General features: G+C 39.8%; 2 protein-coding genes across 2 annotated transcripts; one reads left to right on the top strand and one right to left on the bottom strand.

Annotated features, from left to right (window-relative positions):
• Window positions 1-158: 158 nt before the first annotated feature.
• On the top strand, window positions 159-8,415 carry spg7 (SPG7 matrix AAA peptidase subunit, paraplegin). The gene is made up of 17 exons (XM_028582623.1): window positions 159-995; window positions 1,561-1,663; window positions 1,764-1,853; window positions 1,976-2,217; window positions 2,322-2,461; window positions 2,787-2,889; window positions 2,988-3,113; window positions 3,386-3,548; window positions 3,987-4,160; window positions 4,252-4,376; window positions 4,634-4,736; window positions 4,946-5,056; window positions 5,148-5,263; window positions 5,943-6,099; window positions 6,606-6,769; window positions 6,990-7,067; window positions 7,213-8,415. The coding sequence occupies exons 1-17, from the start codon at window positions 768-770 to the stop codon at window positions 7,417-7,419; spliced, it is 2,430 nt and encodes an 809-aa protein (XP_028438424.1). The 5' UTR covers window positions 159-767; the 3' UTR covers window positions 7,420-8,415.
• Window positions 8,416-9,634: 1,219 nt separating this feature from the next.
• cdh15 (cadherin 15, type 1, M-cadherin (myotubule)) lies at window positions 9,635-26,396 on the bottom strand. Its single transcript, XM_028576191.1, has 14 exons — window positions 26,035-26,396; window positions 18,249-18,389; window positions 16,848-17,003; window positions 16,019-16,163; window positions 15,007-15,188; window positions 14,795-14,923; window positions 14,504-14,686; window positions 13,058-13,302; window positions 12,797-12,933; window positions 12,321-12,551; window positions 11,994-12,233; window positions 11,236-11,384; window positions 10,910-11,101; window positions 9,635-10,437 (listed from the first exon to the last, which is right to left on the bottom strand). Exons 1-14 carry the CDS (start codon window positions 26,083-26,085, stop codon window positions 10,237-10,239), a joined length of 2,382 nt encoding a protein of 793 aa, XP_028431992.1. The 5' UTR covers window positions 26,086-26,396; the 3' UTR covers window positions 9,635-10,236.
• Between the last annotated feature and the right edge of the window lie 1,556 nt (window positions 26,397-27,952).

Below are 27,952 nucleotides of genomic sequence, written 5' to 3'. Positions count from 1 at the left end.
ATATATAATCTGCATATGGATAATATGCAATGTTTTATGCATTTTTTCACAGTATCCATTAAAACTGCCGGTCAGCACAAAATAAACCCCAGAACCAAAGTGGCTCAATATTAAGGGCAACTGCTTAACTGAACCAATATTTGTCTTGAGTGCGCAGTGAGTGTGCGTCCCCTAGTGTAGTACACGTGCGGATTTTACTTGCTGCATTGTAAAGCTGTTAGCTCGGGGGAAAAAAGGAATTTAGCAGCCTAAATATAGTATGTGAGACTGGAACTTGCAGCGCGTTAATTGTGTTTTATAAGCCCTGCGCAAACGTCTGCGCAGCCAGTAGGTCCTTGAAGAACAACAACAAGAAAGGTTAAAGTTCAAAGTTTGAAGCAAAGATGTTTTTACAGGCTACGAGATGTGTAAAGCGATACTATTCAATATTCATCACGGATTAAACATAGTCTCTATAGTAATAATAATTAGAAAATAACTATAGAATCAAGTTTACAGAAAAACGTTGTTTTTTTTTGCTTTCTTTTCCTTGCGCAGGAAGTCCAGGAGTGGATAGTTGCAGTGTTGATTTCGAGCTGACATCTTTGCTCGGTTGCACCCTGCACCATGGGCTCACGGTTGAATAACAAAGCAAGCTAGCTAGCTCTTAGCGAATTTGTTGGGGGTTAAACAAACGTCTTAAAACAGACAGTTTCGACCTAATAGAAAACTGAAAGATATGGCATTGCAATTGTTTAGTTAATATACAGCACGTAGTGGTAGACACTATGTCGACGACGTTGTTGTTGCTGCAGCAGCATCGTACTGGTCTTTGTAGAAAATACAGTACAGGTTTATTGTGGACACTGTCAAGGCGAAACTCTCATATATTAACAAACCAACCAAGATCCAGCGATAGTGTTAAAAATGTGCTGTTCAGATGCGCTAATGTCAGAAAGATGCTTCTTTCAAAATCAGAGCGGACACTTACAAGTGAGCCACAGAAACTCATTAATGTAAGTCAAAATACATCATGATATGTCTGATGAGTGCTTTTTTTAAAATACATCCCATGTTTGCCTTGTATTCATGATTGGTAGTGGTAATATAGATGTGAGTAAAAAAAGAAAAAAGACCACCGTTGACATGTAACAAGTACGATCTGTGCACCAGTAGCCTCTCATTGAGACCCATTTCCTTAAAATATAAGCTATGAAGGAAAAACAATGATTTTTGGATTCTTTAGGAGAATTTTAAATATTAATTCCACTGATTTTCCATTAGTAGAATGTATTTACAAATAGAGTCAGCTGTCTCCCTGTGCTTGAAATTAAGTTGCCAGTAACACCAGGCGAGTGTTTTTTGAAGTGGTCTGAAGTGTGATTAAATTTCTTCTGTAAAAGGCCTTTAATGTGAAATTAGATCATTGTTTACGGCTTCTACTCAGTTGCAAATGCATTGTATTGTGGTTAAGTTTGTATGCATGTGCAAACTACACTACACTTATTTTTACTTCCTCTGTCAAGTTTTCTCTAATATTTTGTCTCAACAAAATATGTTGTCCCAATGTTTCCATTCTAGAGTCTCCTCCATAGACCATTGGGTCCTGGTATGGTGGGAATTAGCAAAGAGTTAATCAGAAACAACCTGCTGAGGAACCCTGTTGGTTTGGTAAATCTATTAGGTAAACACACAGTTTATTTAGTACTTACATACTTATGATCTTATGTTTTACTTACTTACTTACTTATAACTACTTCTGATGAAAAACACTTTAATTTCAGGCTCACTAAACCTCTTCAGTACATCTCAATCTAAACAAGAGAAAAATAAAAGTGATGGACCAAAGGGAAAAACTCCAGAGGAAGATGAAGGTAAGTGATACATTGCTTTAGCTGCCTGGCTGTTCAATAAGCGCACCAAATCTGGTTGGGATCTTAATTTCTTTCTCTTATGCTTTTCATTGTCTTCCTCCACAATCTGCCTCACCTCTCAGAGGAGAAGAAACGTCGCGAGCAGGAGGACCAGATGTACCGGGAGCGTCTGCGGACCCTCTTCATCATAGCACTCATCATGAGCCTGCTGAACTCCATTAATACCAGTGGTGGTAACATCTCTTGGAATGACTTTGTCAATGAGATGTTGGCCAAGGGAGAGGTGTCTCGTGTGCAGGTTGTCCCTGAGAGCGACATTGTGGAAATCTACCTTCATCCTGGAGCAGTTATTTTTGGAAGGCCTGTATGTTGTGCAGGATTGAATGCAAACGCACAATTAGCATCAGAACCTTTACAGCAGATGTGCATGCTAACCTCTCATTTCTTGCCATGTATCTCACTTTGCAGAGGCTGGCGCTTATGTACAGAATGCAGGTTGCCAACATTGACAAATTTGAGGAGAAGCTGAGAGCTGCTGAAGAAGAGCTGGATATTGACGCAAAGGACAGGATACAGGTGTCGTACAAACGCACTGGATTCTTTGGGAAGTAAGAACATGACCTTTCTTTTAAAGTAATCCATTTATTTGCATTTGACAGAATGCAATCTCCATACACAGTAAAAGGATGTGTCAACCACAAAAAAACATCAATTAACTTGTCATGTGTGTTTTTATTAGTAGTAGTTTCATAAAGTAACCGTAATTTCCTAAATGTTTTTTAAAAATAGGTGGGTATGTTTGTGACTGTTATATCTATTTAAACAGTTAGTCTGGGCAAATTGAACTCAAGTGTTTAAGGTCTTGAACCTGATTTTCTCCTACGTTGATTTTTACGACTTAATGCAATGTTGTTTCATGTGTTCACTTTGCAGTGCAGTCTATGCTCTGGGGATGGCTGCTATTGGCGTGGCTATTCTCTGGTATATCTTCCGACTAGCAGGCATGGGGGGCAGAGAAGGAGGCTTCAGTGCTTTTGTGAGTGAAACCACATAAGCAAATTGACGTGTACATTTAAGTTCTTATTGTGTTCCGTTGATTTAACTAGTGCGTTTATTGCATATTACTGTGAACAGAATCAGCTGAAAATGGCCAAGTTCACCATTGTGGACAGCAAGTCGGGTAAAGGCGTAAGTTTCAAAGATGTGGCAGGTATGCACGAGGCTAAGATGGAAGTAAAGGAATTTGTCGACTACCTCAAGGTAAGGACCCGGACTCCCAGTAATATATGTTGGTCTTGTATAGTACTTTCGCAGTTTGTTTTATTGTAAAGCACACATTGAATATTCAATCCCAATTAATAATCTAAGGATGAGGTGAATCTGAAAGATGGTTTATACCAGCCTCTGCTACAATATCTACTGGACGAACAGAAGTTCTTTGTATCTACCATCCAAATCTCGCATGAGTAAAACTTTAATTTCCCCATTGCAGTCTATTACGTAATTACCATTTTGATGGTATCTATTGTCAGAATCCAGAACGATACCTCCAGCTGGGAGCCAAAGTTCCAAAGGGTGCGTTGCTGCTTGGGCCTCCAGGCTGTGGGAAGACCCTGCTGGCTAAGGCTGTAGCCACTGAGGCCCAGGTGCCATTTCTGGCTATTGCTGGCTCTGAGTTTGTGGAGGTCATTGGAGGTATGGAAAGACAGCACCAGCAACTAATATGGCATAAAGCCAGTCAACATACATCAAAAGGATGCTGATATTCAAAATGAGAGTAGATATCATTGGTTATGTTAATATGGTGATATAGATTACATTTTACATTGTTACAGTGCAGGGATATTCTGTAATTTATTCAAGAAATCAGACTTTTCTGGATGTATAAGAGGAACGTCCTTCATCATATACACATTACTAATGATGATTGTTTTCGTAAATATCATATCATCTCGAAACCTCTGTCACACCAGAGATATCCAAGTATTGGTAAAACAGATATTGTGATATTTGATTTTAGACTTCATTGTTCAGCCTTTATATGGCAGCCTTTTATTAAAAGGTTCATTTCTGAAGACAGATTAGATGCTGTATGTTACTCCTCAGTTTTGACATGACTTATATTGTGTGTAGGCCTGGGTGCTGCCCGGGTAAGGAGTCTGTTCAAGGAGGCTCGAGGCCGAGCACCCTGCATCGTCTACATCGATGAGATTGATGCCGTGGGAAAGAAGCGCTCCACCAACATGTCAGGTTTCTCTAACACTGAAGAGGAGCAGACCCTCAACCAGCTGCTGGTAGAAATGGATGGTGAGTCAGATGTGGGATTTCAAAGCAGTTTGGTGTCATCATAGGCAGACCTTGTTGACAGAATAATGAAACATTTCTTCTTGTTTGGCAGGAATGGGAACGACCGACCACGTCATTGTCCTTGCTTCCACTAACCGAGCAGATATCTTGGACAATGCTCTCATGAGACCAGGCAGACTTGACAGGCACATCTTTATAGATCTGCCCACACTGCAGGTAGTCTTGAAACTTAAAATGAACCTTAATTTAGTTGTGAAATAAACATGGTCCTTACAAAGGAAATTTAGGGAAATTCCTCAAGCAGCCTCTGTTTCTGCTGTTTGCAAAAATTGGTATCCTATTAGGCTCTTCCATTATACATTTTCAGGCAAACAAACATAACATTGGGTCAACTAAACCATGTTAATTGTGTCGGAGGTTTAGACAACTTTGTCAGTTAAATCTAGTTTCTCATTTTTCTTGTTGTCTCTCAGGAGAGGAAGGAGATCTATGAGCAACATCTGAAGATCTTAAAGCTGACCCAACCAGCTGATTTCTACTCCCTGCGCCTGGCTGAGCTCACCCCAGGCTTCAGTGGTATATACATATTTAGTGTTTTGTCCTCATGTAAATCTATGAACATCTGTGGCCATAACAAAATAATGGCCTGCCTCTATAAATAAACATAAGCTCTTGATCAACAAACGTGAAACATCTTTGGATGTCACAACACTGCTGATGTTTACTGAAATGGCATTCCCATATGGTCACTAAATATCTGCTGCCAACTCACTTTGTCTCTGCAGGTGCAGACATTGCCAACATTTGTAACGAAGCGGCCCTGCATGCTGCCAGAGAAGGGTACAAGTCCATCGATACCTTCAACTTTGAGTATGCAGTGGAGAGAGTAATAGCAGGTACAATGATGCAAACACTATATTGCCGGAAAACTACAAATTTCACATCTCAGTTGCCACTAGCAAAATCTGACAATCTGACATGATTCAGGAAGTGTAAAGAAGAGCAAGATCCTGTGTAAAGAGGAGCAGAGGGTGGTCGCCTTCCATGAGTCTGGACATGCCTTAGTGGGATGGCTTCTTGAGCACACAGAGGCAGTGCTGAAGGTAACACACTCCTGCATGTCTGCTCCTTGATGTAATGTAGGCTTGTTTTTTTTGGCACTTCCCATAGTGTGGCCTAATTGATGCTTGTATTTTAGAATTGTATTGGAGAGTAGAGATTCAAAATTCCATTAAAATTTAGTTTGATACCCTATTTAGATAAAACCTTTTTCACTTTGCCCAAATATCTCATTAGTCAGCCGCCATTGCTCCTCTTTATTGACACGTGGTTCTGGCAATTATAGATGCAGAACTGTTAATTTTTCAATGTTGAGCAACTGATCCTGGGTGTCTTTTCTCTTTCTCTGCTGGTCTGCCTCGTATTTGCTGCATTGGACTTTCACGCATCCGACGATGTGTCAAAGCCAGATGGACCAGGACATCAAACTAGGTGTTACATTTGTAGCACACCATTAACAATGTAGATTGTTATTGATTTCCAGATGGGCCACCAACAATCCCAGTTTCAGTACATTTATGAATGAGTACAGCCAGGTTATGCTGTTGACCAGCTAGTGCCGGAAGACTTGATAATAAACGACTAAAAAATTGTTAGGACAACATGGATGGACACATAGAAATGCCTTGAAAACAATCCTAAAACAATCATTTGACGAAAATTAAGATTAATTCATTTTTTAACAACTCGTGTTGAAATCACTGATCGCGTGGTGTTTTTCAGGTGTCCATTGCCCCGCGAACTAATGCAGCCCTGGGATTTGCCCAGATGTTACCTCGTGAACAGTTTCTGTTCACCAAGGAGCAGCTGTTTGAGCGGATGTGTATGGCTCTGGGAGGAAGAGCTGCCGAGGCGATCACCTTTAACAAGGTTACAACAGGTACACTCCTTTATTGTATGCTCACACGCATGTCACCTTCTTCCAATGGATGCTTCTTACGTATCCTGCTGATTGCTTTCAAATAACTTCTCATAGCTTTTTACTGCTCACATTCCTCACCCTTTCTCAATCTTACCAAATTACTTTTTTTTTTTTATTACTTCTGATATGAAGTGAGATTGTTTTTACTAATAAGAGGAAACTATTACAATATTTTGAATGTTTTTTTTAATACTCGTATTTCAGTTTTATCTTCTCAGTAATTTTGTCTTGAAGGCCGACTCTCAGGGCAACCTTTGCTCATTATTTTAATAAATGAATAAAAATGTTTTTTTTCTACAAACATGGACTTTGATTAACACTCAACTCTGAATAGGATTTCCATCCAAGTATCTGAAAAGTAAATGGCTGAACATCCAAATATAAACACTTTCCTGTACACTGTGTATTTTAACTTGGCACCCAGTTAAAAACAGTGATTGAAGAATCCTCACTCTGTCCCCCAGGAGCTCAGGATGACTTGCGTAAGGTGACACGTGTGGCCTACTCCATGGTGAAGCAGTACGGCATGTGTGACAGTGTCGGCCAGGTCTCGTTTCCAGACAAAGAGCCGCAAGGTGCCATTGGACGCCGTCCTTTCAGCCAGGGCCTGCAGCAGCAGATGGACCACGTGGGTTCTACAATCGGATTAATTCTATGTTCTCCATTAGTCCACATTAGCACACTGTGAATGTGGACATAATATATTTTTTTTTCATTTCAGTGGGCAGAAATTTGATCAGGTGTTTTGAAATAGGACTACTTCTCCTTGCTAATTTTACCTAGAACACCGAATGGTTTTTCATGTCATTAATTAAATATAGATTTGACAGCACTTGTTGTTCTTTCAGGAGGCGAAGATGTTGATAGCCCGTGCTTACAGGCACACAGAGAAGCTGCTACAGGACAACCGAGACAAGCTGACACTGGTCAGTTGTTCCTTTCTTTGATCGTACATTTTGTGTGTTTAGACAGTAGCTTTTTGTTAACATTGAGAATAGTACTTCTGTATTACCTTTTTAGTTTAGTGTTCAGTTGTTATGAGTCACATCTCGTTGGGGTCTGTCCTTCCAGTTGGCCAATGCGCTGTTGGAACGAGAGGTGGTGAACTACAGTGACATTGAAGCCTTGCTCGGTCCACCCCCCCATGGGCCCAAGAAGATGATCGTCCCGCAAAGCTGGTTGGAGGCAGAGAGGGACAAACAAGACACAGGAGAAGACGAGCCTCAACCACCTCCCCGTAAACACCGAGACGAGGACGTGAATCAACAGCTGGTCTGACCATAAAATGACTGTCTCAAAATTCTTCTCCAACTGCTGCGTTTTTGTTGGGGGTCATCCGGCGCTGTGTGAAAATTTTAAAACCTGGAATTGATTCCTTACTTTGAAGCTTTATATGCCTGAAATCAGTTTCCATGCAGACGTTTTGTGCAGGAACATTTGCACTTGTTTTCCAGTTAGCTGTCACATTTAGATAATGTGAAACAGGACTAAACAAGCCAGTGCATCTTTGACCATGATTATTTTGGGAGGAATTCCATCATTTTTCTCATGCATTTGCTGCACAGCCCATATTATCATGCCTTGGAAGCACTCAGAACAAGTCTATTTAAACAAGATGTCTCTAGGCTAAAGACCACATAGTCTAGAAGAGCCCTCATCAACATTTACTGTACGTACAATCAACAATGAAATGCTCTGTCTTAGAAGTCCCAAACACTGTGTACTAATACCTGAAACTAACATGGTATCGCTTTTATGCAAACATACTGCAGCATATACAGGTTTGGATTCAAGTATTACTTTTGAGAATTTGTTATTTCACATCTGCAAATGATAGAAAAGCAACTGCTAGCCATTTGTAACTCAAGTCATTCTGTCCCGACAAAAGTTGAATTTAGGGGTGATTTTTCTACTTGGAGATGACACGCAACAAATATATTTGCATTCGTTTAAGAGACTCGCATCTACACAAAGTCTGCATTATTGTGTTTGGTTTTCAAATGAGCTGCAGTAAAGAATTATAACAGATTGCTGTGGACATTTACCCCTTAGTTTGTACTCAAGTAATTGCATTATTTTGACTGAAGGGTTAATGCGGAAACATTAAGGCCAAAATAAAGCATCTGATGATTTAGCGGCAGATATTACTATGAGACTTACAGATTAAATAAGTTGAAGTAGGGTTTTCTTTGGAAGTCCTTGTATTAGGGACTGTGTATAGGTTGTTCTTAAGGATGGTGTTGCTAAATATTAAATAAAGTTTTATTTAAATCATTTGTGTAGCTCTTTATGTAGTATATAGCCTGATGTAGTTAGTGGCAACAAGAGTGCATTCAGACCCCTTCACTTGTCACATGTTGTTATGTTGCAGCCTTATGCTAAGCATTTCCCTTATCAAGCTACACTCAATACCCCATAATGACAAAGCAAAAACAGAATTTTATAAATTTGCAAATTAAAAAGAAAAAAGAACAAACAAGTGTTCAAGCTCTGTCAGATTGGGTGGCGACCGTTGGTGGAGAGCCATTTTCAGGTCTCTGTCTGTAAGCCAGTCCTGCGTTGTCTTGGCTGTGTGCTTAGGGGTCATTATCCTGTTGGAAGGTGAACCGTCGTCCCAGGTTTTCATTACGGATATTTCAGTACTTTTTCTGTTCAACTCTCTTCAGTCTCTCCAATCTTCACACAGGATCTCAGCCAGAGTAACCATCAGGTTCTTGGTCACCTCTCTTACCAAGGCCCTTCTCCCCCCTGATTGCTCAGTTTGGTTGTGCGTCCAGCTCTAGGAAGAGACCTGGTTGTTACAAACTTCTTCCGTATAAGAATGATGGAGGCCACTGTGCTTTTGGGAACCTTCTATGCAACAGAGTTATTTGTAGCTTTCCCCAGCTCTGTGCCTCGACACAATCCTGTCTCAGAGCACTGCAGGCAGCTCCTTTGACCTCATGGCTTTGTTTTTTCTCTGAACTGTATTGTCAGCTGTGAGACCTTATAGACAGGTGTTCGCCTTTCCATATCATGTCCAATCAATTGAATTTACTACAGGCGGACTTCAATCAGGGCATTGAAATATCTCAAAGATGATTAATAGAAATGGAAGGCACCTAAGCTAAATTTCAAGTGTCATAGCAAAGGGTCTGAATACTTATGTTAGTGGTTTTTCTTTTTAATACATTTTCAAAAACTTCTAAAACCCTGTTTTTACTTTGTTATTATTAGATATTGAGTGTAGATTGATAAGGTTTTTTCTTCTTTTTTTTTTCAACGAAGGCTGCAACATAACAGTGTGAAAAGAGCGAAGGGGTCAGAATACTTCCTGAATGCAATGTATACATATGTGCATGTATGAATGGTGAACCCAGTGTGAAGGTCTTCTTTAATAATAAACAATACACACACTAAATAAAATATTTACATTTATTCTGTAGACGCCGGTAAAGTCTAAATTCAATGCACATATATATATATATATATATATATAAAATGTCATTCAAAGTCTTCACCTCCAAACAGTTTGATTACAGAATATAGTGTGGTACAGTTTGTTTTGTTGAGTAATATTGTTTTCCAAAAAGAAGTAACAGATGATGGAATGGAGGATTTGTGATCAAAAAAAGGAAAAACAAACAAAATCAATATCAAAGCAAATTTACCTTATAAAATAATCACTTATATAAAAAAGAAAAGAAATACATGACGATTTTGTTTAATATCTCAGACTTCTTGTATGCGTCATTGCTGAGTCTGAGGATAAACAAAACCAGACACGGACAATCATTTAAACATCCTGTTTGCCTTGAAGCATGCACAGCTCCGTGCCTCGTGGCTGATCATGTCAACTTGCGATTTTACTTTCATTTGCTTTTCCCGAGCTAACCACACAACTTTGCAGCAAGCCATTATGTCAGTTGTGTCCAAATGATCCTCAATAAAACCTAAGGCACATTAGATTAAAGGCCAATGTTTTTCTATAGCATTTATTTTTCCATGGCACACTTCAAATCTTGGACTAAAATCTTTTCATATGTGTCCAGAAAAAACAAACACCAAAGGGGCAGGGGGGAGGGGGATCACACAGGTCTTCTCTCTGTTTCCACCTTAACGTGGGTCATACATGTTGGCCAGTTTTTGAAAGCGTGGTCCCCAGTTGTTGAGGTAGTCGTAGTCTTGGTCTCCATCAGAGCTGCCTGAAGCAATGGAGCTGAGGCTGCCTGCCAGTGAGCCCTCGCCCTCATAGTCATAGATCAGGGCTGTGTCGTACGGAGGAACGTTAGGATCCTTGTCTGCAGCCTCCAGGCCCTGAGGGAAGAAAAATTACAAGGTTTTTAAGTTGATATGGGTAAAGCAAATTTCCTGGGAATGCTGTTCTAATTGTAAATGGACATAATCACAAAGGCTTTAAACAACTTTTTTTTACATATGTAACAGTGTTGTTCGCCTCCAAGTACAAGAGTTTGACTTATAGCTGGAAAAAATAAGCCTTTCTAAACTGATCACCTTTGGAAATATAGGCATGTTTTATTGTTACAGATCTAAACAAAGCTTTAACAGCATCAGAAAACATGCAAACCCTAGATTTAAATATTCAGTGTTAGACTGTCTATTAGGCTTGTTGATATCTTTGAGAGTCATAGTAAATTCCTCTTTTGTATTTGGAATTTTAATGGTGTGTAAACCCTTGAATATAACTTTAGGTTATGGCCTGTGCCTTTAGAATACATTTTTTTAAATGAAATTGAGATAAAACAGGGTCATGGTAGAAGGCTCTTACATCATTGATGTAGTCCTCGATGTCAGTGGGATCCGCTGGAGGCCTCCGTGGGTAGATAGGTGAGGGCAAGTTATGTGGGGCATCCTTCCTGAGGGGCTGCTTGCCTCGGGGAACACCAGACCCAGGATAGTAGGACCCGGGGGTCGAAGGTGCATCATGGGGATTCCACAGCAGGTCAATGTTAAAGGCATTCTGCAAGGTGAGAAGAAGAAGCTACAGATTGACTCTGCATGTACTTTAAGAATACAGTGATAATATGTAGAAACTGGATCACAGGATCGCTCACTTGTGACTCACTTGACTTGTGACTTGTGCAGCAGCCTTACCTCATCCTCCTCACCCCCGCCTTGCTCATCATAGTTAAAAACATTGTCACGGATGTCATCTTCTGATTCCCCGACAAGCAGGCCGGTTCCTTTCTTGATATGGTGGCGTCTCCCACAGGAGGTCACGGCCACAGCCAGGAGGAGCAGCACTGCAATCAAACGGAGGGAAACCATGAAGTGTTGATTGATAACGTGTGTATCCGGTTATTAGGGCTGCAACTAACGATTCTTTTTATTATCGATTAATCTGCCAATTTATCATTTAGTCTATAAAATCTCGGAAAATAGTGGAAAATGTCTGTCCCGGTCTCTCGCAGTCCAAAGTCATATCCACAAAAGTATTGTTTTGTCCAACCAACAATCAATAACCCTAAAATGTTCAATTTAAAATAATATAAGATTGAGAAAAGCAAAATATTGTCATATTTGACAAGTTGAAAATTATTTTCTATTAGAATTTACCATTTGTATTTTTTCCTTTAAAAATGACCTTAACACTTAATTGATTATCAAAATAGTTGCCAACTATTTTTCTGTCAATTGACTAATTATTACAGCTCTTATCTTTTTTGTTTGTCACGTAAATGACACACAATGACATGAAATGTTTGTGATTATTTGTATGCTGAACTTCAAACAAGCACATCTTCAAGAGTCATTTATTTGAATTGGAAATATCTTAAACTAGGGTCATGTTTGCTTTATTCTTGTTGCAAAAAACAACAACCCAAAATGTTAAGACTGGATGGTTCACTTACGCAGTAGGAGTGCAATACTGGCCATGATGATGATGAGAGCGATGAAGCTGATTCCCACACTGGAGCCTAGGACAGCCCCCGCCTCAGACTTACAGTCTCCAAAGGAGTCACAGAGACACACGGTGACGTTGACCTGAGCATAAGCGCTCTGAACTGGGCTGCCAGAGTCTGACACAAACACTGTGACCGCATACTCTCCTGCCTCCAGCTCTATGAGGGGCTGAAGCACAGCATGAGTATCTGAAGAAGGAAGGAGAATGGAGGAAGGTTAGAAAATTCATGGAAACACCTCTCACTCCATCCCCACCCCTGGTGTTCTCTCCTTACCATTGACTTGAATAACAGTCCAGTTGATTGACAGATCGTCAGGCATCTCAAAGGTGAAGGGTGCGGCATGCGGAGGAAGGTCTTTATCCACAGCACTCACAGCCAGACCAGAACTCCTGCTGCCTGCATCCCTACAGACGGTGCCACTCAGAGGGAAGAGCTGAGGGGCGAAGTCATTGGTCTCCTTCAGTGTGATGGCCACTATGGCCGTGGTCGACACATCATCTGCATCTGCACAGGAGAACATAAATACACAGCAATGTCACATAAGGCAAGGCAAGGCATTTACATAGAACAATTCAGACACAAAGGTGCATTACATGAGCAAAAATAGACAAAGCAAACAATACAGAGAAAGTGAACGGTCATAAAAAACAGCAAAAAATAACAATACAACATTAAGTTACAAGTCAACTAATCTTTTTCTTAAAAGAGGTGTAAAACCCGCCATTTGCATTAAGGGTAGATAAACTGACCTGTAACCTTGACTACAGCATTGTAGATATTGTTTCTAACATTTGGAGAGCGCATGTTGAAGGTTCTCTTGGCAGTAATGTCTCCTGTAACTCTGTTGATGTCCAGCCACCTCTCAGGATCTCTGCTAATCTCATACCTGCCACAGAGAGCAGAGAAAAAGTTGCAGAAAAACACATCTTATTAGTTTACTTGGATTCTTAAAAACACAAAAATGCTCCTCTTGTTTTGCGGCTGCATCGTTATACAGTCTACGACCGTACCTTAGGTCAGAATTATCAGGGTCGAAAGCGATGTTGCTTTTCAGTAAAGTCCCAGGAACCACAGACTCAGGGACCACAATCTGTATGGGGTCCTCCCTGAAATGAGGAGCTTCATTCTCGTTCATGACAGTCACCACCACTGTAGCGGTGCTCATTGGGAGGTTGGGAGCCTTGTTGCTCAGAGGATTGACATTTTCCACCGTCAGAATCAGGACATACTCATGCTGTGCTTCATAATCCAGAGGCTGCATGACAAAACAGAGCAGAAAAAGCTTGTGGAAGGGAAACCTTGCACTGTGGTTGGATAATAGAGAATGAATTATAATGCTATATGTATAACAAAGGCTCAAATTTCAGTCATTTACCGATCTACATAAATATAGGAAAAGTCAAATAAGCATTTTTGTCGGAGTAACTTCAAGTTTAAAACTCAACCACTAGAGAGAGTTGTTGAGCTGTGACTAAGGGCCTCAAAGCACAGTCTAACTTTAAATGGCAATGCCACTCATTTTGAAAATGTATTAAAATTATTTCTGCGCCCCAAACAGATCAGTCAACATTTGTGAACACATACTCTTTTTCCTTTAGATAGAACATAGAAAATGTATGGATTTTAAAGAAATGTCACTGGAATGTAAAGCAAAGGTATATCTGATTTTGTATGAATGGTGTACACTTTCAAACACTGACTGAACAGTAATGGTAATTTTTTTGTTTTGTGGGTTGAACAAAATTCGACATTCACGGCGACATGATACTTAATGGGTCTCTAAATTCCTAATACTTTCCTAATACATTCATAGTAAGGTTCCTAGATCGAATGAATTAATTTACAGGCAAACATATAATTCAACATATATAGAGAATATAGTTTCAGATATATAATGAATGGTTAATCAATATTTATTTGGATTTAAGAAGCATAGTGTAAGGGTAAATTCCTTTGCTTATAAACTGACTAAAATATTGGTGTCAAAACTTCACATATTTATTTTTGGAAAACCTTTGACATTAAGAGGAAATAATAAATGAATATAGAGTTACCACAACCACTTCAAAACTCATTAGACAAACTACAAAACACATCATGGTCAAGATAAAAGAAAGAAAGAAGATGAAGTAAGATCCTTATCTTAATCCCTGAAAAGTTTGCCTTTTGAAGAAAGTTTTGACCTGACAATTTATGTGTGCGTGTGAATTTATATTGGGTGTCATTCTTACCCATTCCCTTTGTTATTAAGCTTGTTTTCATGTGCGCAGTGAAGAATATTGAGAAATGATAAAAACATTCATGTGAAAATCAAATCATAAGGCCAAGGTGAGGAACAAAGCTGGTAGAAATCATTTGTTTCCTTATCCACTAACGTTATGTGTGATGGATACTCAACAATCACCACAACCCCTCCTTCACACTCTCTCAATTAACAGCAGTTCAGCAGACTGTACCTTCACCACTGTCAGAACGCCCTCGTTGGTGGCAGGATCCGCACTGATGGCAAAGATGCCTTCAGGGTCGTTGGAAATAAAGTACTTGGCCTCCCAGTTTCCTGTTCCACGATCATCTCTGTCTGTAACATTCACCCGGCCAATCTCATAGTCCTCCCTGTTCTCCACTGCTGTCATACTGTACTACATGGACCACACAGAAAACACAGATGAAAAGATTCAACAGTTTAACTTAAGTGTTTAAAATACCAACTGCAAAATATCCCTCATATATTGTTGACTGAGACTCACCGAGGCAGGGCTGAACTGTGGGGCGTGGTTGTTGATATCAGATACATGTATGATAGCCACACCCTCACTTGTTAGTCCCATGCCCCCCATATCAGCAACCTGCAGTTTTAATCGGAAACTTTTCACCACCTAGGACAGAATACAGCACATATTAGTGAAATGAACCATACGACAATGATCTGCAAAAATCTGCATCTTAACCTGCGTTTTACCTCTCGGTCCAGGCCTACATCTCTTGTGTAGATGGCTCCTGTCTCGTTGTTGATACCAAACATAGTCTTGGTAACAGCGTTGGCAGGAATGCTCTCCTGGCCAATGATGGAGTAACTCAGAAAAGCGTTTTCTGTCATTGGGTCATCTGCATCAGTGGCTGACACTGACATCACTGAGGTGCCTGTCAAAATGAATCGAAAGCTTTGGTCAGCTGGAAAGATCAGTCGGTATGAATGATATGTGCTGAGGCTGCAGGACTTCACTGAAAAAAATGTCATACTTTACAAAACATTTAACAAGTCTTAAACCGTACTATTCTGAAAACGGAAAGACAATGTGCCTTTACTAACAATTTACTTGATTTGAATATTTTACTTAAACCTGCAATCCAGGCAGAGAAAACAAGCTGTAATCACAACACTGACATATTTGATGTAAGTTGATTTGGCAAACTTGTTAGCAAACAGATGCTTATTTACACATATAAGTCCAATATTCACTCTTCTTTTATTTCTAGTCTGACCAACTCCGGAAGGCAATATCTGACTCTTTAGGTACTACATGCTCCACTATGTTCACTATGTACTTTGTCTGTCTGCTGTTTGGTGCTAAGCAGATATTGTACAGTCAGATTTTAGGGTACTCCAGCTGAAAACAGCTGTCGGCTGCATCTGAAAACAATGCTAATGAAAGTGGCAAAACCAAAACAGTGAGCTGAAAGACTCTAAAACGCTCTGCAGAGCTGAGGAGAACTGCAGAATAAGCTTATCATAATTATATGTCAATTGTTAATGTAAATATATGGATTATAGCAGATTTAAGCTGTTAAACGCTATACTGTAGTTTCAATGACACACTGAAACAAACAGAATGTATGGGGTAGGTGTTATACTTCAGTCAAAGCTACTTATAAACTTTTGAATCTACTTAAGGAAGGGCGTTTAAGATGGCTTTTTGGAACAATGTTAGGTTGTTATGAAAGGTTTGTAATGCAGCGTGTAATACACGTACCTGGGACTGAGAACTCAGAGACAATGCCATCAAACTGGCTCTGGGTGAAGGCAGGTCTGTTGTCGTTCTGATCCAGCACCACTATCTCTATAGTGGACGGATTCTCTAGTCTCTCTCCACTGGGGGACAGCGCAAAGGCTTTAAGCTACACACGCACGCATACACAACACGCACACACGCACACACACACACACACACACACACACACACACACACACACACACACACACACACACACACACAGATATAACAGACAAATGTTAATGTCAATGAAAGCTGCAATCATGAGATTGTTGTTTCTTCCTATTAATTACCACAAATCTCTTGCATTTCATGAAGGATACATCCAACACTCATGTGTCAACTGTGGGTATTTGTGGTATCTGTACACAACATATGATGGAAATGGCAGAAAGAAATGTGCAGGATGTTTGGTTCAACATCATCACATTCATCTGGCCCGAAACAGCTCTCTCCCAAGATGCCCATAAAAGCCCTTGGAAACTGACATCTGGCTGTTTGTACTGGTGTCTGAGACACTGATAAATGCTTTAAGGCAAAAACATGGACCTAAGCTCTTAAACACGTTGTGTAAGGTCTTATTGATTGCATTGTGGCTTGGGTGTTTAGTACCTCTGTTTGATTGTGCTTTGAAACACATTTCCATGGTGATTTAAAATCTCCATAGATCTAGATACATAAATACATCCTATTTCATAATAATGTTTAATATGTATTTTTGTTTATGTGTGCACCAACCACCAAGGCCACCAATTCCTTGTAAGTACTCCTTGGCAATTAAACCTGATTCCGAGAGATGCTGTCTCACCGTGAAGCTGTTGTGTCTCTCTCTGTCCAGCGGCCGCTTACTCCTGATTATTCCAGTTTTATCATCAATCTCAAACAGATTCTTGGGATCCTGGTCCACCCCCGGTCCCTCTAGCTTGTAGATCACCTCACCTGTGAAGATTTTGTCCGATTTGATCTAGTCAAAGAGAGAGAGAGGAGATAAAGTTGGTGATCATCACAACCTCATGGGGAGGTGGGGGGAGGAATGTAAACCATATGTCGTACCACCAGATGTGAGCATGTTGACAGTTAAGGACCTTGAGACAACAGTGTTTAAACTTTCGCAGGCCTTTGACTTATGGCAGGAAATTATATTCTTAACTTATAATAGCAAGAAGTCTATATTTTATGCATTTTGTTTTCACTTTCTTTCACATATGGTCTCTGCTGCATTTTCACCACAATGTAAAAGAGGCTCTATAATTCTCCTTGTACGGTAGGATTTATACACTTACTGGTCGTCTGTGACAGCCTTAACACAACATTTACATTTAACATGTCTTTTTAACACTGGTCTGTGCTGTGTGTGATCATCTGTGATGAAGTATTACAATCAGCAGTGCATGGCTAGTATAGCGCTGTGTTTAACTGGATCCAGTATACAGTAATAGCTCTATACAGTCTAAGAGTAATATGATGCATGATAGTTTAGTCTACAAAGGAATAAAACACAAGGCCCTTCTTTTATAGCAGTCTAAAATGTATTATTATTACTTGCATTTTATATATTTATTTATACATTTTGTTAGGCAAAAAATGGGCACCTGCTGTTATTACTCAAGTCCCCATTTTGCTTCCCCTGTCACAATTGACCAATAGCTAAACCCTTTCCCCACACAGCGATTGTCCAATCATAGTTCAGCAGCCGTAACTATGCACTGTAGAGAAGCAGCATGTTTGGCACTATAGGGAAACTCTGTTTATAAAGAGGCATTTTTTCTAACCTTTCCAACACCAAAAAAAAAAAAAAAGAGTAAAAGTGTAAGGAATTAATTAAACAGCGTGTTTGTCTGCTCTAATGTAAGCTGCAAACGTTAGCATGTCTAGCTAAATTGCTTTGTATTGGGAAAAATCTCTCTGTTAGCTTCAGATAAATGTTTGAATACATTTTTGCACAGAACAAGGAGTGTGGATTTTGTCCCCTCATCACTTACATTGAAAGCAAATTTAGAGGGGGATCTTTTACTAATCAGTATAACCAGGAGGGATGATTACATCAAGCAAATTATGTTTCAGTGTACATATGGGCCCCTGACTATTGTTTTTAGACAGACTTTAAAATTGCGAACCTAAACAGTAAATACCATTTATACCAGAAATAAAGCAGCAGTTATCCACTGATTAAATTATGCTGTGAAAAGCTATAATTTAACATTTTTACCTGGACAAGGTCTTCGGGAACCTGCTTGCTATTCTCCAGCACTCTGATTGGAGGGATGATCCAGTCCCTCTTCACTCTGACCACTCCCTTGCCTTGATTTCTCCATGGGTGAAGGGCCTCTTCTTCTGCACAGCTCCACATCTGAAGGAAACAAGTACAACATGAAACTCACACAAAAGAAAGTCACAGGAACATTCAGATAGGGATCACATTGAGTATATTTTTGGTTCCTTTAATTCTCCTTCATGGAAGACAAATTATGTCATTATATATGTTTGCAGCTGTTTAAAACCATGCCAAGAGTCTCCCTTAGTGCTATAACATTCCCAACAGTCTGATCGAATGGCTGCATGCTAGCTGTAGGCGCTGAGGCTGTCTATAATGTGGAATCCATGGGATTGTCCAGGGCAACGGAAGGGATGCAGGGCCACAGCTTCAGGTTTCACTCACTAATACACGTCTTTGTCAGCTCACTTTGATCTGTGTGCAAATTCATCTCAGGACCAGGAAACACAAACACTCACGCTCATTTCACAAGCCCCCATTCAGCACTTCGCTGCCTTGACCACGTTCACAGACAAAACAAACATGTGAGAAACATACTCACACACACACACACACACACACACACACACACACACACACACACACACACACACACACACACACACACACACGAACAGCTGTCGACTTTGGATTTAGATCCTATGCTTTCCCACCCGCATTCCCACTCACACTCACAAATTCCCCTTTATGCTCAGCTCTGCACCTGACTGGGAGTTTGGGGTCACCTTACGGATCTGCTGTGCTGTAGGAATTCCACAGACACACTCATATACAGGCTTTCTCACACACACACACACACACACACACACACACACACACACACACACACACACACACACACACACACACACACACACACACACACACACATGCATGTGCATCAACAAAACACCCACCCACACATAAGCACATACATTTCCACAAGTTGCTTCCTTCTTTTCTGTGGGAATTCACCGGAATCAGCATTACTTCCCATATGTTTAATAGCTCAAAGGCATAAGCAATTGCAGAAATAAAATGTGGATGTATTATAACTTGCCAAAAAGCTTTGTCTGTAATATTTGTCTGTGTGACTTCACTCAAATATAACTAAATCTTAATGAATGACCTGTTTCAGTAGATATTAAGTATTTCGTAAATACATAAGCCAAATAATGGACAGTTGATAAATATGTGAATATTTTGTGAAGGCCTTCCTTGTTTCTGGGGCGGGTGATCTGATATACTGATCCTTTGGCATGCTGCTGGACAGTGCGGGGAGGAATGGCAACCATGGCTGGCATCTGCTGGCCAAGTCAGAGGGCAGGCTAATCTTAGACTGTTCTATATTCTCGACCCCCACCAATTTAACTTTTTGTAGCCATCGTCATCTCCACTCTCACAGAGATGTTTACACTGACATTCCAGCAGTGCATGTCACCCACACAAATTCATCCTTATCTACTTCCATACTTAAGACTTGTGCATACAGTATATGAGTTCTCAAACCTCTGCTGGCATAGCACACATTCTGCCTTGTCACTTAACCTCAACATCAATAACAGCTGCATCACAGTTGTATTTCCAAGTATAGCACTTTCTAGGTTTGCCTGATTTGTGGACACTTTGGCTAATGTGTGGTCCCTTTTCTAACTTTGAGAACGCACACACAGTGAGGTGCAGACAAGTGTGAGGTGCAGACAAGTGTGAGCTTCAATTTAAGTTAATCAAACACATCACACAACTCTTCTCCAGTCCACCACGCTTTAGTCACCAAAGGAGCAACGAGAAGTTTGATAGACTAACGTGACCACCTTAAAAGTTGCAGTCATACATCAACTATTCTTTGGTAATGCTGAAAGTTACCGCAACAAAAAGTAAAGTGCTGCATCTTTTCCAGAATATAAAACATTAAGAGATAGTCAGAAAAAGCTCACAACCACCAAACACCATTTCTTATTTTGCACACTACCTTTTCACACATATCAGTGTCTTATTCAGTCCCTTTAATCTGATATTAAAATGACTCTGTGTTTTGGATAGTGGCCCCACTAAGTATCTGCCACTGTTATAATGTGTTTACCAGACCAAGATGCGGTAACACCAAAGAGTCATGTTACCAATTAGACCAATGAGTGCTGTTTCTGACAGGCTGAATGACGACACCACACACAGATTAACTGTTTTTAGAGGTTTTTCCCAGATACTTTTACAGCTCGGCCTTTCACCTCGAGCCCTCACAGAAGTATAGACAGCTTGTTTGGGAATGATATGCCCTCAAAGAAGAACCGTTAAACACTCTGTTGGAGTGTTTATGAGACCAAGAAAGTTCGATTCCACCTCTTTGATGTCGGCTTTGAAGAACAAAAGTGCATTGTCACATTTCAAATAGTATTCTGGTTCATTTGAAATACTTTAAATCAAGATATGTGCACTAAATTACCTTTCAATACAGTATTATAATTATACATTTTATTAATAAACGCTTTTCAACTTAGCCAAGGACACTTTACAAAACCAGATAGAGAATCAATATGTAATAAAGATGATAACAATATATATCGTAGTATCGTAGTCAGTATACTTAGATATTTTTTTTCGATTGCTTAAGCACTGTTTTGAAAACAGGGACTGTTTTTTCAGAACACTACACACAATTATCACAACCACACACACAATCAGCAGAACACCTCAGACCCTTTGCAAAATGAAACAGTCTTGCATTAATTTCTAAAAAACATATTTTGTTACCGTATGAAACACACACGTTTCATAAGACTTACAGTAATTCAGTTTGAACCAGATACACACTGCCGTTGCTAACCTAAAACACTTTTAGCAATTATATTTATTAGTGATTAGAGTACTGTAAATGAAGTACACAGAGAAAGTGCAAATATACAATAAGTCCACCAAACACTACACCATACCAATGCTGCAGACTGAGGAAAATATAATTTATTTCTCTCCATATATTCAAATCAGTCAACATGTCAACATGGAGAATCTCAACTAAACCTGTCCCAGTTTTCATGCTACTACAGTAGTGTGTATAACACTGTTAGCTCAGCAAACAACAGACAAACATAAAATACTGTATCCAGTACAGGTTACAATTACAGTAAAAATAATAAATAAAATAAAAAGAAAGATCTCAAAAAAAAATGAAAATACAGTACATAAAATACTAGACTTACCTGCTGCATTTTTATAGTGCTTGAACCTGATTGGTGTGTCTACAGTTAAGCAGATTGGCTCATAGGTGTGGTAATATGACAGTCAGTGCTTTAGAATTGCCAGGAAGTGACATCATGATGTATTTCTGTGTCTGATGTATACAAGTGTGTTTAGTGTTTTACAAATCACTGTGTGTATTGTTTTGCAAAAAGTGTGGGGCTGACATTGTGCTTATAGTGGTGCACATCTAGGCCAATATTTTGGCCCTTTAGTGTAAGGTTTTGATATTGTGTAATACTTTTGATTTCAGTGTGTAAGCAATCAGCAAAAACTGTAATAGAAGACAATTGGTAATGATAAGCCTTACATTGAAAATGGCATAATCAAATGAATGATTATTTTAAAATAAATAATTTCATAATAACCTGAATATATAAAACTATAAACATATAAAATATAAATGATCATCGTTCTAAGAGAAGCCATGAATATCAATAGGAAGCCACACTACATTTGGTTGGTTACATTTGGTAAAAATACACACACTGGTCATAATTAAAGATGACCCTGTAAGAACAGAAGAAGAGTCACAGTTGTATTAACCAATGGTTATAAACATATAAACACATTAGGTACTCTGATAAGTAACAACTTAAAATTTAAAAAGTAATGTAATTTGTAGTAACAAGAGTACAATTTACAGTACTTGTTGCATATCAAAACAGAAAGAGAAAAGATATTTAGGGGGTCACAAAGCCATCGGAGCTGTCCACCTTCTAAGTATTGCTACTGGCACAAATACATTACATCACACTACTCACAAGCCATTACAGTTGTCCTTCCCGTCACGCCTTTAAACTACCTTAGTTTTAGTGCATTTTAACATGGCAATGCAAATACATGTTTCAAACACTGATTGATTGTAAGAAATGGTAACAGGTGTGAGGGATGTTTACTCCACGCTACAAATGTGGAGAAATGCAACTCTGACAAATTAAAATTATACCAGTTTGTCAAAAGTGTTACATTTGACTAAAATACTATCTGCCATCTTGTAACATTTGGATGTATTGGTAAGGTACCCCCTTGAGAGAGTCCACTGTTGCTGTGTAGAGGAGTATATATCACTGTGTGAGTGGAACAGTCGTTGCAATAACTCAGGAACTCTTGTCCAGCCGAGAAGTAATGCCTGCAGCATGCCTGTCTGTCCCTTTAGCCACAGGGCTAGAGGTCACACAGGTGTCAATCTGGTCACTTCTGTTACTGGACATTCAACCAGTCAGTCAAAAACAGTACTGGTCCCACACCCCTACACTTTGCTAAGTCATGACTGCCTGGCATTGGCATGGACACCCTATTTATGGTGCCACAGTGTAAGTCCTCCTCGGAGCAGATGTCCGAGCTTTGGGAATGCTGAGCAAGATTATAATATTAAACTAAGAATAAAAGTAGGGCTCATTTAAAATGGAGTTACTGGAAAAATAATTGAAAAGAATCTTTTCTGACGACTAAAGTGGTGGATTAAATTAACGAGAATGACATTTTATCGTTTCTTCATTCAGTAGAGCATGGGGAAGAATCTTCGAGATGTGGAAGAGGCACAGATTTACTATTAATACAGGGATGAACTGTCCCTCTCCTCTACTTTCCCATCATATATTCTGTTAATGGGAATATGCCAGAACAAAAACATAATCTGTTTAAACAATAACCTCCTAATGCATCTTTGCAAACTTAAGCTGAGAGAACACTAGGAGAAACACATTTAAAACCAGCAGTACTTAAGTTTGAGTGGAGATCCCAACATTTCCAGGGATACCAACTACATCAGACTGAATTTGTATAAATATAAACATGTGAAAAATGATGAAGTCCTGGGTTTGAATATTTAACTCAATGCAAGTATAATACAACAACAAAATGTAGGTATACAGTAAGTATAGTATACAGTTTTCAAAAAAAAAAAACTTAAACGGAAAAAGGGGTTTAAAATGTTAATAGAAAGAAGAAGAAATTTAAAAATAAAGTCTTTACCCATTTAAAGACTGCATTTTTAAACATCTCTACATGGGTTTATTAATTTATTTATTGGGGATACAAAATGGCATAATTTACAAACCCATTGTAACATTGCTGCTAGCTTTTTCTTATGCATGACCTCTAAAACAACAACTGCCACCACTTGGTTTTACATGTCTCAGTCCATAAAATATAATAATAAAGAGGAAAGGACTTCACTATTCAGTCGACTAGTTTTAACAATCTGGAAGTTGTCTCTCCACCCTTAGCTCCCTCTGAAACCCTAGTCAGTGTAAAACAGCCGGCAGGTATCCACACCCAGCAGGACCTGTGATTCAGACCCTAAATCCTCTGACTGATTGTTTCCGATGAGTGAGACCTCAGCGCCAGCTGGTCGCTGCTACAGACTCTTGATTTGTACCCGATTTCATGGTTCAGAAACGGCCCACTCCTCTTTCCGCGAGGGGGATTACAGAGCGGGACAAATGGCATCACGTATGCATCTGGGAACAGCTGTGGCTGCTGCCCACTCCTCAACACAACAGACACCCAGAAGGCCCGAAACACTGCCCAGTTCAAAACAACACCAGCTCACTGAAAATTAAAAAAGAACTGGAAGCTATCAGGTGACAAAGCCTTTGGATTGGATTGACAGCTGCTGATGGGTTAAACTATTTCCTTTTTTTTTAAATCAGGACAAATGTCTATTTGTTTTGTTTTACTTGAAAAGAAGCCATGTCCAAACTGTATGTGTGTTGAAATGTGAGCTTTTAGCAACTGTTGCTTAGCATGTAGCAAATTGTCCTCTTCCAACATGAACAAATAGGGACTTGAGATTCTGTAAAAGGCTACTATTAATGATGCAGATTCACTCATTAAAGGAATACTCCACCAACAATGTATCTTTTTATGTTTTCAGCCACTGTAGTCTTGAAAGGTGGATTTAAAAAGTTTACAGCTTGTTTATTAGTGGGGGCTGGCAGCTGTGGTCAGCTTAGATTCAAGGCAGTTTCAATGGATTCCAATGGCTTCGCTAGACAAAGTGTATTCAGGGATTTATTGGTAAAGTGAGTAATGGTCGAGGTCGAAATAGTTTTAGATTTTTTGATGCTTTTTTTTGCTGTAATGTTGGAACACCTGCTGTTCCTTGTGATAGAGTAAGCTATAAACTTTACATTTTGAATACAATACAGTAATCAAACTGAAAGAGACACTTTTTGTTATTTGGGGATCTTGGGCTTGTAACACCTCTGGCATTTGAAGGTGCAACATAACCACATATCTGCCTCACCACACAGAACTTAAGTAGTTCTCTGATATCTGCATCAAGCCTGAAGCCTGGGCTCCTGCACCCTAAAGGTCATACTTCAATGTTTACAGGTCTTTCAAGTCATCCACAGGGTTATTTATTTAATTTTATGGAAGGTCATAAATAAAATTATTACTGAGGTCCTGAGGATTTGACTGAAATATCTTTTGTGTAATGTCATTAGTGGCTTAGGCCTCACTGCGACAAACTGGTATGGTTCATCCCATGTTAAAAAGACAACACGTTTTTTTTTTCCCACAATCACTTAGCCATGGCATATGAACATGACCCACAAAAGCAGCATACATTCACCAAGACTTTCAACCACACAGAAACTGAAAATTTGCAATAACTTTTGACAAGGTCAGAGACACCGATTGAGAAAATCTAAATTATTCATTTCTACAGCTACACAGAATCTGCAACTTCTGAATTATAGAGCACAAGGTAGCAAGACTTCCCTGAAGAATCACTGGAGGCCATCTCACTCACCCTCCCCACCTGGGCTTCATTCCTTCTCCAAACAGAGAGAAAGACTGATGGTGGTTGGAAGTGCTGTTGGTAATATGTCAGTTTACATTGTCATCCATTTTAGATCTGGATAATGGCGTCTGCTGACAGGGCCACTAATGATGCCCTGAGCCCTCTGTACACATCTGGAGTCTTGTCCTCCTCAAAACACTTCATCATCCTCTTTCCAACCAGGATGAAATGTTTAGATCAGCCGCAACCTCTGATTGCAGAGCCAGTTTAGTGCCTCTATTGATGAAAATCAGTTTAGTTGAAGACATCACTCAGGTAAAAACATAAACTGTATATTTGAAGAGTGGGGCAGCTGAAGGTTATTCTCTAACCAAGATCAGACTCTGAGGGACAGGAAGTCTTGGGCTAAAATTTGGGGGTAGCCTGAATCCGTACAGCAGGGACAGAGAGGGGGCCAGTTTCACACAGGACAGCTCAAGTGCAAGTGGAGTACCTTTACAGCAGCCTATCCAATCCATAGGTTCAATGACTTGTTATACCCATATTTATAGCAATCAGAAAATAAATGGAGAGGGACACTACACTTGCTCACTATACTTGCTACACTTGCTCTGGCACCTGTGCTGTACGTTCTTTATAGAGTCAAACGTTAAACTAAATCAACAACTGTCCACTAAACACAGAAACAATAAATCAACATATTTTGTTCATTTTAGTTAACAGCAGCTATGAAAAGACAAAGATTTTTCTTACCTGACAAAGCAGAGCACCCAGCACACACACCATCAACATCTGTACCGCCATCCTCAGTACCTGCACTCAGAAACTCAGTATGACCAGGCCCCTGATGACTGAAAGATCTGAGGCTCCTTTGGTAAGAACTGGGCTCCTGAGTGGCTCTACTTGATGAAAAAGGCCAAACTCTCCAACCCTGAAACTTTTTCCTTTCTTTCCTTCTCTCTATCCTCTTGCTCTTGCTGTCTCTCTGTCCCTCCTTCCCTCTCCCAGCGTTTGTCTCTCACAGCTCCTCCCTGTCCATAGCCGGAGTATGTCTCACTGTCGTGGGGTAAGGGGTTAGAATTTCAGCAGCGGCCCTCCCATGTACCCCAGCACATGTGCTGTCACTCACAGACTGATGAGAGAAAGAGAGAGACAGAAGGAGGGAGAGAGGGAGAGAGAGAGAGGGGGAGAGAGAGAGAGGCAGGGCAGCTGTTGGTGTAGACATCACAGTCCCCACTCTCATGTAAGTAAGTAAACTTTTTTTTAAAACAACAGTGTTTTACAGAGAGAGCAAGAAAGCCAAAATAATATGTACAATCTGGACAAATACAAAGTAGGACTTACCAACACTTCAAATCACAAAGATTTTCAGTTTACAATGATGTCAAACAGAAAAGCAGAAACAAACAGAAGCTGAAATCAGCAAATGTTTGGTATTCTTCCTTCAAAGAAATTACTCATTTATTAAACAATTAAAGAAGCAGTGTGTAGGATTTAGTGGCATCTAGCGATGAGGTTGCAGTCCAACCAACTGAATACCCCTTCCCCCATCGCTACCTTTCCAAGCATGTAGTAAAACCAGAGACGGCTTTTGGTAAAATCTATGGTGGCCTTCAGATAACGCAAAAATCAGAAAGGCTCTCTCTAGAACCAGTGTTTTGTTTGTCCGTTCTGGGCTACTGTAGAAACATGGTGATGCAACATGGCGGGCTCCGTGAAAAAGGACCCGCTCCCTATGTAGATATGAAGCCTCATTTTAAGCTAAACAAAACACAAAGATTTTTTGTTTCAGTTAATTATACACCATGAAAACATATGAATATTATATTCCATTTCTGCCAATACAATAGGTCCGTCTAAACCCTACACACTGGTCCTTTAATCGATTAACAAAATAGTTGCTGATTATTTTTCTGTTGATTGACTAATCAATCAATCAATTTATCAATCAATCTGTCAACCAATTGTTTCAGCTCTATGCAGAACTATTCTACAACCAGACTGATCTTGTGAAATGGCGTATGTATTTTGTGTAATTTGTATGCCATTATTGGCATGTTATGAAGACGCATACTCGCTTTTTAGCGTGTTTATAAACTCCGTTTGGCCTCCATTGACTTACATTACCTTGCAATTGCTTGTGAATTGACGCCGTAGCAAGTAGTATGAAATAGCGAAAATCCGCATAGGGAGGTTGGTTGGGGTGGAGGATGGGTAAAACACAGGACTTTTACCAGGAGACCGGGGATCATGTCCCGCGTGTGACGTTTCCTAAACTTAACCTTTGCTTTCTTCTTTGCCAACCCCATTCTTCTTTTCCTAAACCCAACCAGTTGTTCTTTTCCTAAACCCAACCCACGTGTCACATTTCCTAAACTCAACCGTCACTTTCTTCTGTTACTAAATCCAACCCCGTTGTTCTTTTTCTAAACCCAACCCACGTGTGACGTTTCCTAAACTCAACCGTCGCTTTCTTATCGTTATCGTCGCGATATCACGCCACGTGGCGATAACATGTATGTATGTATGTTTACGTCCGCTGTATACAGCGTAGACATACACCCGGATAGCTCAAAATGCGTACAGATAACACGCCACTTGGCTTAAGATAGTGTGCATGTATGTTTACGCAAAGTCATGATATCACGTTGCCACAACTTTCAAATACATC

The sequence above is a fragment of the Perca flavescens genome, chromosome 1 (genome assembly GCF_004354835.1).
Source record: "Perca flavescens isolate YP-PL-M2 chromosome 1, PFLA_1.0, whole genome shotgun sequence".
NCBI classification, from domain to species: Eukaryota; Metazoa; Chordata; class Actinopteri; order Perciformes; family Percidae; genus Perca; species Perca flavescens.
This window is presented reverse-complemented; position numbering and strand designations above follow the sequence as displayed.

Coding starts and splice junctions, on each gene's coding strand:
- spg7 (XM_028582623.1), top strand. CDS start 768: ATGTCGACGACGTTGTTGTTGCTGCAGCAGCATCGTACTGGTCTTTGT. Junction 996..1,560: donor AGCCACAGAAACTCATTAAT/GTAAGTCAAAAT, acceptor TTTCCATTCTAG/AGTCTCCTCCATAGACCATT. Junction 5,264..5,942: donor ACACAGAGGCAGTGCTGAAG/GTAACACACTCC, acceptor GGTGTTTTTCAG/GTGTCCATTGCCCCGCGAAC.
- cdh15 (XM_028576191.1), bottom strand. CDS start 26,085: ATGGCGGTACAGATGTTGATGGTGTGTGTGCTGGGTGCTCTGCTTTGT. Junction 14,687..14,794: donor CACAGTTCAGCCCTGCCTCG/GTGAGTCTCAGT, acceptor TGGTCCATGTAG/TACAGTATGACAGCAGTGGA. Junction 13,303..14,503: donor GCGTTCTGACAGTGGTGAAG/GTACAGTCTGCT, acceptor TTTGTCATGCAG/CCTCTGGATTATGAAGCACA.